The 12,003-nt window shown below is 58.0% G+C and overlaps 1 protein-coding gene across 1 annotated transcript in view; it reads right to left on the reverse strand.

Moving 5' to 3' along the window:
* Positions 1 to 3,777: 3,777 nt before the first annotated feature.
* The window catches only part of LOC142819525 (uncharacterized), a 38,343-nt gene continuing 30,117 nt past the window's right edge, over positions 3,778 to 12,003 (reverse strand). The window contains exon 6 of the mRNA XM_075907342.2: positions 3,778 to 7,110. Coding sequence (XP_075763457.2) covers positions 5,534 to 7,110 — 1,577 coding nt within the window. The 3' untranslated portion in view covers positions 3,778 to 5,533. The remainder of the gene's footprint in view (positions 7,111 to 12,003) is intronic.

Here is a 12,003-nt window from a genome sequence, read left to right on the forward strand (position 1 = left end):
CCCCAGGGCTGAGCAGAACCCCTTGGTGCTACCTTGGCCAATTCCAGATCTATAGCCAGTGAGTGGCCCCAGACCCTTCATGGTCTGGGGAGGCTGCACACGATGAGGTTTTCTCCGGTCTGTGGGCCTAAGAACTCCACAGCCCCTTGGCACTGGAGGAGGTGGCTGCCCACAAGGCAGGGAATGGGGAGGCAGGCTCTGGAACAGGGTCTATCATCCCTATGGATAGCAGCTATGGGCACTCTGGGCTGGGACAAGCAGCCATGCTGTTGTGACAGGTGCAGTCACCACACCACAACTGATGTGCCTCATAGCACAAGGATGACACCAAGCCTGGGGCGGAAGGGGGGGGGGGGGAGATCAGGTGTCCCGCTAGGGAAACACCTCTGGCGGCCAAGTGGTTTGAACCAGTTGTGCTAGGGGCCACAGCCACCCTCTCTGCACCAAAGGGGAAACTGAGGTATGGACAGGGCCAGTCACAGAGGCTTTCCTGGGCCATGCCCCTGCCCCTTCCAGGATTAACATCCAGTCTCCTACTTCCTTACACCCTAAAACGTGCTGTGGGAGCTGCCTGCCAGAAATGGGGTTATATAAAATCACAAGACGCAGCAGCTGGGGCTCTAGGCCTGACTGCGAGTGATGCGCTGTGTGACACAATGGGGGCCTGTGTAACAGAGGAGCAAACATCAGTGATCAGGCCCTGATAAGCGCGGCTTAGAACCCAGCTGCTGAGTCGCGTGATGTGAATTTTGAGCCAGCGTAGGAGGCACTCTGCATTTCTGATCGCCCTTGGCTCTGTAGTGGCCTGCAGTCCTTGCCCAGAGCAGATGGAGAGGTGAGACTATCCTGGATCAGGAGAGGAGGGCTGGACATGCCTATCTGGCTAGCAGCAGCCGGAGAGATTTGGGTCTGGGCTATAATTGGGACTCATAGGTGTGACAAATACAAATAAGCAATTCAGCGCTCAGGTAGATGATCAGTGGAAATCGGAGACAAAAAATGATTCAAGGTCTATGACCTATGAGGGAAGACTGAAAGAACTGGGCTTGTTTAGTTTAGAAAAAAGAAGACAGAGGGGACATGATAGTTTTCAGGTATCTAAAAGGCTGTTACAAGGAGGAGGGAGAAAAATTGTTTTCCTTGGCCTCTGAGGATAGGACAAGGAGCAATGGGCTTAAACTGCAGCACCACAGGTTTAGGCTGGACATGAGGAAGAAGCTTCTTAACTGTTGGGGGTGCTTAAGCACTGGAATAATGCTCTTAGGGAAGTTGTGGAATCTCCATCATTGGAGATATTAAGAGCAGGTTGGGTAGACACCTGTCAGGGATGGACGGGGGCTGATTCTGCCATGAGTCCAAGGAACTGGACTCAATCTCTCAAGGTCCCCTCCAGTTCTAGTACTTGATGATTCTGTAAAATAGCCCAACCCTCAGCTCTGCCCTTCCGCACCTCACGCGCAGTGGTAGCTGAAGGGCCACATGCTGCATCACATTAAGGCTACATCTAGACTGGCATGATTTTCCGCAAATGCTTTTCACAGAAAAGTTTTTCCGTGAAAAGCATTTGTGGAAAAGAGCGTCTAGATTGGCACGGACGCTTTTGCGCAAAAGCACTTTTTGCGGAAAAGCGTCCGTGCCAATCTAGATGCGGTTTTGCGCAAGAAAGCCCCGATCGCCATTTTCGCCATCGGGGCTTTTTTGCACAGAACAGTTTTTAGCTATCTACGCTGTCCCTCTTGAGCAAATACATTTGTGCAAGAGGACTTTTTCCCCCAAATGGGAGCAGCATAGTATTTGCGGAAGAACACTGACAATCTTACATGAGATCGTCAGTGTTCTTGTGCAAATTCAAGCAGCCAGTGTAGACAGCTGGCAAGTTTTTCCACAAAAGCAGCCGCTTTTGCGGAAAAACTTGCCAGTCTAGACGCAGCCTAAGCGTCCAACCATTACACCTTCAAGTGGTAGAACCACCAGGGAATCACAATGGGTTTAAATCTCTCTCACTCACGGAGGAAGGCACCATCTTGACAAATGCAGGCTGGGAGCAGCAGAACCGACAGGAGGCGGCGCTTGGCCACATTCCAACACACATCAACAACAGAGTTCACACATCAACAACATGCAATATTGTGACGGCGCGTTGGGGTTCCCCCGTCTCCTGCACCCCCGTAATGGCACAGACTCCACCAGCCAGTAGAATAGAGGGAGTTTGCCTCTCCAGGATACAGCACAGCACAGATGTTATCTGGTTACAGGGCAGGCCTAAGATGCCTCAGCCCCCCTTGATATGGGGGGGGGTCTGGGCTCCTAAACCCCCAGCCTGTTGCGTAGGCTGCTTCCTCCATGATACCAGACAGAGACTAACCCTCTTCCAGCCCTGCCCCCCAGTCAGGACAGCATTCCACCTTCTTTTCTCTCCTTGGGGGGTAGCTGGTCAGACAGGTTGAGAGACCCTCTTTGCATAATGACTCATCCCCTGTCCTGCTGGGCCATGGTACAGACAGCAGCCAGGGGGGGGTTACCACAGTCCCAGCATAGAAACCAGCAAGTTACCCCCCACATCACAAATATCAAGCAGGGAGGTCCCTGCATTTCCATGCCTTCCCACAGCAGCACGTTCCAGCCAACAGCCCCGTGGCTGGGGTCCTCCCTGGGATATGGGAGCCACAAAAGTCCCTGCTTTAAATTGGGTACATCTCAGTAGGGGGCTTTGCCACCCAGCTATTCTGGGGGGAGGAGGAGGGACAGCTCTTGTTTTGACCACTGACCTACCAGGTGTTTGTGATGTTACAGACACCTTCCGCCTCAGTCCTGTGGCATTAAACAAGCCCCCACCAGCCTCCCACAGACACATTATGGACAATCCCCAAGCAGCTCTGCCGTCGACCTGCGTGACCAGACATTTCACTTTGCCTCTGTCAGCACCAGTGTCCTCGTCCTTGTTTTTAGAGACAAGATGGGAGGTGGGAGTCCTGGGGCACCTTAAAAAAACCCCAACAGACTGATTTGGGGATAAGCTTTCATGGGCAGAGATCCACTTCACCAGAGGCCATCAACTTTCATGGGGTTTTGCCCACACAAGCTGGTGCCTAAATAAATCTGTTAGTCATTAAGGTGCCACAGGAATCCTCGTTTTTGCAGATACAGACTCACATAGCTCCCGTTACCTGTCTTGTCCTCCTAGACCCGCGGTGTCTAACCCGTTCTGAAGCAGTAGCTGCTATAGTGGCTACCGCTATGGCGAACTAGCCACACTCAACCAGCCAAATAGTCACATGTGGCTAGTGTGTTGGACACAAGAGCTTTGAGGCAGGAGCTGGTTTCTCACTCAGAGCAAGGTCCCCAAAATTCACACTAGGATGGGGCTCTGTTTGCCAGCCCAGCCTGGGAGCTTGGGCAGCTCTCGCTGCATCCAGCAGCCACCCTTTGACGTCTTGACATAGAGAGCTGACCCCCTCAAACAACTGCCCTTGCAAGCTAGCAGAGAACCCAGCAGAACAATTTCTGCTCATCCAGTGGCAGGGGCTTTGCATGGTGGACAGCAGGAACCAGGAGCCCGTGCACAAGGCTCAATTCACACATGCAGCCACTGGTTGGGGGAGCCCAGCTGGGACCTTGTGCTGTCTGCAGCAGGGGCTTAGCCACCTCTGCCAGGCTCCCCAAAGCCAGGGCACCTGCCTCCAACAGCCAGAAGAAAGGCAGGTTGTAAGCATCCGTGGAGAGCAGCAGGCCCTGGTGTGCCGAGTGGGGCAAGGGAAGGCTTACACATAAAACAACTCACTTGAAAACACTTTTAATAATCAAAAAATCAAACATTGTGTGAATCTCTAGCGCCACCTGACCCCTTAAGCCAAGTTCTGCCAGACAGGGGGAAATGAAACAAGGCACTGGTCTCAGCCCAGGTCCTGAAGGGGGGACTCTGAGCCAAAAAGCCAGAGACCCAAGGGGCCAGAGGGTCTGATGCCAGCCCTGCACCCAAGCACTAATGCACAAAGGACATGCAGCCCCCAGCCCCAGGACAGCTTTTTCCGCAGCGGAGTCATCGAGGCAGCAATGTTCCAGGTGACGAGAGGTCCCACCTACAGTGGTACACGATGCCATTGGAAAATAGCCCCAGGCCCTGGCAGAATGGCACATGGAAGGCTAGGCCAGAACCGTCCAGAGGTAGGATCTCCCAGGATGGAGTAACAGGTCAGTCCAAATAGCCTGAGGGAGCTGCTTCTCCACATGGGGGTTGGGGCCCAGGGGCAGACCAAGGGGGTGTTTGCACTGATGGCCCAGGGGAAGGGGCTGGGCACCATAGTGCCAGGCAGGACATGAGGGGTCCCTCTGAGAGCTCCTCTCGCACGCTTACACTGTGGCCTCCCCACTGTGGTCCAGCATATGGCACCTCAGCTTGCGGACATCGCTGAAGGGGGCCTGGCCTGGTGCCTGCACAGCTGCACGTGCTGCTTCAGCGACCTCTGGTGCACAAAGCACTTGGCACAGACATAGCGGCCCAGAGGGGGCTGGCGGCAGCCTCACTTCTTGGGGAGTCCGCCCTGCTGCCACGTCTTCTTCACCTGGGGGACAGGCTGCGGCTCCTCGTCCTCTTCGGCCCCGCTCTCCCCAGCCTAGTCCCCCCCAGAGCTGCCCTCCGGGGTGCTGCCTTCCCCTTCGCCCTCCTCAGCATCTCTCACTTGAGACAGGGCCTGCTGGAAGCTGTAGGGTTTGTGCCGCCCTCCCTGCCCAGCCCTGAGCTCCTCTGAGGGGGCTGGGGCTAGCAGTGCTGGGCCTGAGGGAGGCGAGGGCTGCAGGGGGGCTAATGGTGGCAAGGGCTGAGGGGCTGGCAGGCTATTGCCCTTCTCTGCTGGAGCCCTGCTGCTGTTGCGCTCACCCTGCTGCCTCCCTACTGGCTGCTGAGCTTTAGCAGCAGAGAGGAGACAGGTCAGGGAGGTGGTAGAGGGGGACCCCTCATGGCCCAAATAGCCCTTTGGAGTAGACGGGGAGGCCCCGGCCCTCAAGCAGGGGGCATGTTCTGCCAGGGGAGAGGAGTTAGAGGATTTAGTCTGTGCACACCCTGTAACGCACTCCTGAGGTGACACACGCTGCCCTCCCCTCAACTGTGCTACCGTGAGGGCTCCAGTGCTAGAATGACCCAAGCAGGGGGTCACAAGCACGTACTGATCCCCCACATTTCCTGTGCTTCTCCTGGGTCCAGGACCCCAAATGACAAAACCCCAGCCCCCTCCCCCACCAGCCAGGGAGACAAACCACTCATTTTGTGTCCATGCCCAGCAGTGTGTGGCCTAGCCCTAGTCTGGAGGCAGGGCAACCATCTTGCCCCGGCAGCCATCTTGTCGGCAGAAGCCACACTGAGATTTTATAACAAATGGAGCCCCAGGGGAGATGCTCGAGGCCCAGCTACTGCAGGGAGGCTGTGAGCAGAGGTTAGGAAGCAGGAGCCAACCGGCCCGGCTAAGCATGGGACCCCAGTGTCAGGAGATGTACCTGGGACTGGGTGCGGTGCTGGCATCCTTCCGAGCACTGGTCCTTACAGAGTAGGCGGATTGGTACTCCCGGCTCTCCTGTCTGTGTCCCTAAAGGGCACAACCACCCGGGGTGGGATCTGGAGGATGATCTTGGTACCCTGGGGCAAGGTTGCCGGGTTCAGTAGGATCAGGCTGTTATTGATCACTCCTGTCACTTGGCCTGAAGGAGGGATGGACAAGGGGACTGAGACAGGGGCTCCGATAGTCAGTGGAGCCAGGGCCATGGATGGGATTAAACCATAGGGCCTCACTGCTACTTGGGCTGAGGGTCCAGCCACTACTGAGGCCAGGGCTGCAGGCCAGGCTGGAGCGGAGTCTGCTAGTGGGGCTGGGGCTCTGGATCCAGCTAGGGTGGGGCCTGGGGGCCCAGCTACTTGTGGAGCTTGAGCTAAGGGCCTGGCCGGGGCTGGAGCTGGGGGCCTGACTGGGGTCAGAGCTGCTTGTGGGGCTGGGGGCCTGACCAGGTCTGGAGCTGCCAGTGGGGCTGGGGGCCCGGCCGGGGCCGGAGTTGGGGGCCTGACCAGGTCTGGAACGGCTAGTGGGGCGGGAGGCCTGGCCAGGGCAGGAGTTGGGGGCCTGACAGGGGCTGCAGCTGCCAGTGGGGCTGGGGGTCCAGCTGGGGTAGAGCCTGCTGCTGGCGCAGAGTCAGGGACTCTAGCCACGAGTGACGTTGGCACCGGAGCCCTGGCACTGCTCTGTCCTGTCCGGGAGGTCTGGGTCTGGGCCCGGCAGAAGTGCCCCCCCGTGTACTGCACCCCACAGCGCACGCAGGTCTGCAGCCCCTTGTGCAGGCTCTTGTGGAAGAGCAACTTGAAGTAGAGGGTGAAGACGGCGCCGCACTCGTCGCACACGAAGGCCTTGTGGCGGCGCTGGTGCAGGCGCAGCAGCGAGGGGCCGGCGAAGCTCTTGTCGCAGTCCTCGCAGCGCACCGGCTTGGGGGCGGGGGCCGGGCGCTGCCCCACGTGTCTGCGGATGTGCGCCACCAGCTCCGTCTGCGACACAAAGCTGCGCTTGCAGTCCATGCAGGGGAAGGGCCGGATGCCCTCGTGGCGCCGCAGGTGGCCTTGCAGCTCCGAGGCGGAGGCGAAGACCTTGGGGCACCTGGAGCAGCGAAAGTGGCGTTCCCGGCCCCCGCTGTGGGTGCGCTGGTGCTTGGTGAGGTTGGAGGAGTCGGTGAAGGACTTGCCGCAGGCGTGGCACGAGTACAGTGCCTCCCCCGTGTGGATCCGCAGGTGCTTCCGCATGTTGCTGCTGTTGGCGAACTTCTGGCCGCAGGTGGGGCATGGGTAGACACGTGGGGCCACCCCTGCCTGGGACCGCCGCTTCCTCGGCCGCTGGGGAGAGGGCTCGTCCTCGATGTCTTCCTCGTCATCTTCCTCTTCCTCTTCAGCTGAGCTCTCCTCTGTGGAGCCACCAGGGGCATCTTCCTCCTCCTCTTCCTCGCACTTCTCAGCAGGGGCCCTGGGTCTCAGGGAATATCCCCCCTGGCTCTCCAGGGCACCCTCCAAGCAGGATTGGGAAGGGGAGGAGGGCAATGAAGGTGGCATTTCTGGGCTGCTGGGCTGGCCCTCTGCATCATCTGCAAGGAGAGCGACGTGGTGAAACACCCATCTGGGTTGGGTTGTATGTGGTGGAGCAGCTGAGCTGGCACCTCTACCCTCTCCCACCCCTTACGCTCTTCAGCCCTGCGCCCGTACCCCCCGGCTGCTCTCAGTGCCTCGGAGGGGAGCTCACACGGGCACCAGCACCCAGCTCTGAGCTTGGCTATCCCTAAAGTGGAGGAGTTAAACACAGACCTTGAGCCTGACAAACCTTGGACATCCGGGGAGAGAATTAGACTTTCCCCTTCCACCCCGCTCCTGGGCAGGGTGCTCAGGTGCACAGTGGTGATGAGGACAGCACCTGGAGCTAGACACTGTTGCTGCCCAAGATGACCTGGAGCATGGAGACTGCTCGTGGGTCACAGAGGCGCCACTGCCGAGGCCCCGTCCAAGTCCCCATCCTGCTGCAGCACTGAGGGTCTCAGCTGGGGGCCCCTGGAGCCAAGCCCCCGCCCCTGGTGGTCTCAGGACAGTCTCAGCCACAGGCTTAAAAAAAATCAGGCCGAACACATGGGGTTTGAATCCCTCCAGACAGAAAGGGACCTACAAACTCTCCCCGCACTTTGTGAACAGAACCTACCTGATCTCCCTGTGCAGAGAGCACGTTTCTCCCCTGCCCCTCGCCACAGCTGTGGCTGCATATGCCCAGCCTCACTCAAGGAGATGGAGCGTGGGGGGGGGTGGAGGAGTCCTCAAAACCAGCCCACATTGGTCGGGAAGGGAGCCTAATACCCCAGCTCTGCAGTAAGGCCTGTCCTGGCTCTGCCGGGGCTGCCCCAGCTCAGAATCCTGGCTCTGTGCCAGCGCTAAGCCGAAGTCCCGGCTCTATGCCCAAGTCCACAAGGGAACGCGAAATCAGCCTAAGTCAGGTGTGAATTTAAAGCAACAGATGCACTGCATACAACATGGGCCCTCCCCCACACCCCATCCCTCTGCACCAGCATGTCAGACGCACCCGCCCCTGCACCATACAAGCTGCCCCCCTCCCCATGAATGACAGTGGGCCACGTGCTCCCCCAAACCCCTCATCCTGGAATAAGGGGGGAGGTCTTCCACTTGCATTGCTTGGGAAGGCGCTTAGCTAGCCTCCCTCCTGCTGTGGTTCCCTTTTCACTGGAAAGGGCCCGCAAGGGGGGTTTGTACCAATCTAACCGTTTTCGTTTAACCACAGCAGGGAAGCTCTGTGGTGGGCTCCAGGGGAGCTCAGACTAGACTCAAGTCCCGCTCAGTCCCACGGCAGCGTGGGAGCTCCCTGTCAAGGCTGGGAAGGCAACAGACTCAGGCAACTAAACACCAGCTCCTGCCTCCTTAAGCCTTGGGAGTAGATTCCTTCAGCCCAGGCCCAGCTTTGAGCCCAGAGGAGTCCTGACGACCTCCGAGACAGTCACGTCCTTAGCTGCCTTGCAGAACTAGGGGCTTAGCTGGCCGGGCTTTTCCGACAGGGTCACAGCCAGGAAGCAGGAACGCCTGTACCGGCTGTGGAAAGAAACTGACTCCTGTGCTTGTGGCCTCAGCATTCGCCGGTTCCTGCATGTGCACTGAGTGGGCAGCACAGTGTCCGGCAGTGGAAAGATCGCCCCTTTGGGATCTGCCCTCCACTATGGGTAACAGGAGGCCCCGGGCACTGGGAGAGACAGGAAAGGGGGCTCAGCAAGGAAGGGCACCGTGGACATACGGATGCAGCACGTGATTTCTGTGCTCCAGCGACTAGGCCAGAGCTACCCCAGGGATCGTCACTCGCAGCAGTGCAAAGCGGGCAAAACACGAGCCGCTCCAAACAGCCGCATTTTACAGCGCAACGGAACGAGAGAGTCCCTAGGCTTGGTACACATGTCTCACGCATTCGTGATGGGACCTTCGCTGAGCCGACTAGCGCTGGGGGGAGGCTGGGACAGACTTTAAAACAAAAAGAAGCTACACTCGCTTCCCGTAACATCAGCACACTTTGGTGGGGAGCAAAGCAGACCCACACAGGCCCGGAGTGTCACGGCACTGCCACTGGAGCCCACGCGGGAACTTTCCCCGCCACGCTATTAACAGGCAGAGCAGGTCACACCACGCAGGTTTCGGTTTTGCTGCAGGGAGCAACGCCAACGGGCTGCTCCTTTGCTGGAGTCTGGGACGGATGAGGTGACAACTCCTCACACACTGGGCCTGACTCTATGGGCGGTGAGTAATATAGGCAAGGGAAGGCATTGCCTTCCCAAACTCTACACTGTCCAGCCACTGTTGCTCCCCAGCAGCTGGGGAAGCACCAAGTGGCAGCCGTGGCCCTCAGCTGGGGATGGGTGGGGCTTGGTTGAGGGGGCAGAGATTGCTGAAAGGACATGATCTTAGGGGAAGGGGCGTGGCTTCGGGAAAGGGGGCGCGGCTTCGGGAAAGGGGGCGTGGCTTCGGGAAAGGGGGCGTGGCTTCAACTGCTTTCCCCAGCTGGACCTTCACCAGCCGCCCATGCCTGACCCTGAGAAGAGCCAACTTGAAAGCAGATTTGCAAAGAGCTCCGGTGCCTGGCTGCTCACCTGCTGAGCAGGGTTGCAGCAGCCAGACACCTTCCAGCTGGATGGAGCTCAGACGGGAGCTCTCTTGACAGAGCTATTTCCTTCAACACGGGTCTCACGCAAGCAGAGCAACATGCAATCGGCCCGGGCAGGGGCCCAGGAGAGAGATGTCACTGAACCGTATGTGGAAACGCAGTGAGAAGGGAGAACCACACCAGGAGAGCCAGCAGCTGATGGTACCGAGTGTGACAGAGAAGTTTGCCACCTGACTGAACTGGCATTCGGGGGCTGTCAAAGCTCTCACCAGTTCATCCCAGGAGGCGGGAAGTTAAGCGGTGTCACGGCACAGTTATTCACAAATCCAGGTTTAGAACAAGGTCCCCTCACACTGTGATAAGGGTCCCCCCCCCAGGTCTCCCCGCAAGTTCCAGCCGAGAAAGGGCATGCGCACTCAGGCTCATGCCAGGTGGGGTTGGCAGGAGTGCTCAGTGCTCATATGACTCTACTGCTGGAAGCCGGGGGTGCTGGGAAATGCCAGCCTGGAAGTGCAATGCATGCTGGGCAGTCACCCCAGCTGCATGTCTGGCAGAGGCATAACTGGCACGACGGTGGCAACAGACGGCCTAATTCTGGCATTTGCATGCACTGTGCAGACTAGGGATATAATAGTGTAACTGCTTATAGGTTAATGCTATAGACTGCACACATCCCCCCCCCCCAACCCCGGAGTAAATTTTTTAGCAGGCTGGCCAGCAGCCCGGTTCAGTCCCAGCTTGTGCCGGGTACAAGACCTACCCCTGCTGCGGCTCTGCATTTAAAGTGTATTAGGAGCCAAGCGGGCAGGCAGTCTGGCTCAGTTCCAGCTCACACTGGGTCTGGGAGCTCAGACTCCCCCTGGACAGGGGCTGCTGCCACTCCACACTGCTGCCTCTGTATCAGAGGTAGCAGTATGGGGTGACAGGCAGTCGGTCCGCAAAGGGAGCTGGTTTTTAAACTGGCTCCCCTCGTGGACCAGTTCCCGCCTGGCACGCCACGCTGCTGCCTCTGATACAGAGGCAGCAGCATGGGAGTGGCAGGGGGCTTCTCGAGAGTGGGGCTGGAGTGCACTGGCTGCCGGCTGCACCCCAAGGACTATAGAATAGATAAGTAACCGAGAAGAATTCATGAGGTTAATCGACTATTCAATGAACCGATATTTAACATCCCTAGTGCAGACGTGCGTTTCCAGGCGGACACTGCTGGAAATCGGGCCTTCTTGCTACATTCCATTCAGCGACTCTCCAGGGAGCTGACACTGGGGCCAGCACGGCCTCCTGTTATGGGGAGGGGACTTTTCCTTTAACACTTACTGTCTATTAAAAAAAAAAAAAGAAAAGAAAAGAAAAAGGATCCTACCAACCTACAACAGCTTCCTTTCCCCCCCATCCCGCCCCCTAGCCCAACTCAGCTCCACAGCTGCTTCAGTGGTGGAAGCTTTTTCTTGTTCAAAGAATTTCATTCCAAGCCGCTTCCCCGACACACTCAGCAGGGCTCCGAAATAATGGGCTCTTCTGTCACCGAGAACCAGCAGTGCCAGCTAGCTCCAAAGACTCCCGAAATCAGGAGAGCGAGAAACAACAAAGCCATGAGGACTCTGGAGAGACGCTCAGTTCTCCACCGGGGACATGCGCAAACCCCAGCACGGCCTCCTGCTGTTGCTCCAATTACCCAAAAAGCCCAGGGCATTTTTGGGTCTGGATCATTCAGGGACCTTTGGCTTCCTCATCCCCTTTTAATGCCCAGTTTGTGCTGGCTCCGTGACTGCGTGTCCAACCACACACGAGAAAGCACCACTACACCTCGCTCCATGGCGGACAGGCTCTGACAGAAGCCAAACGACCCGCTGTCCGAGTGCCAGGCGCTGGGGGGAGGATCAGCAGGGGGAAGACGTCCCAGTGCGCCCGTTCAGAGCCGGTAGGGGCTGCAATTCATTCAACTAGACACTAACAATATGACGCTGGGGAACCCCCAAAAGATCTGGTCAAACACTGCACTGGCCAGGCACCCGTCAGGCCGGCACCCAGCGAACAAGCCAGCAGAGCCAGAGTCCTCACCAAACGAGTGCCAGGACAGCCCTGCTCTCAGGATACTGGCTGACGTGGGCCTGAGTTGGGAAACAAGCTGGTTGTTCTGCCTCCCATGAGGCTGATCCTGGTGCAAGCCGGGACTGGGGCCCTGTCTTGAGCTCCGCGCTGAGGCTGAGCTGGTGGGCCTGGAACTTCTTGGGCTGGGCAAAGGAGGCATCGCACTAGCTAGAGCATAGGGGACATGCTGGGAACACTGGCAGAACAAGGACTCAGTGACACAGGCTACGCCCCAGCAAAGGGCTCCTGT

The sequence above is a fragment of the Pelodiscus sinensis genome, chromosome 22 (genome assembly GCF_052426305.1).
Source record: "Pelodiscus sinensis isolate ZL-2025 chromosome 22, ASM5242630v1, whole genome shotgun sequence".
In the NCBI taxonomy this organism is placed as follows: Eukaryota; Metazoa; Chordata; order Testudines; family Trionychidae; genus Pelodiscus; species Pelodiscus sinensis.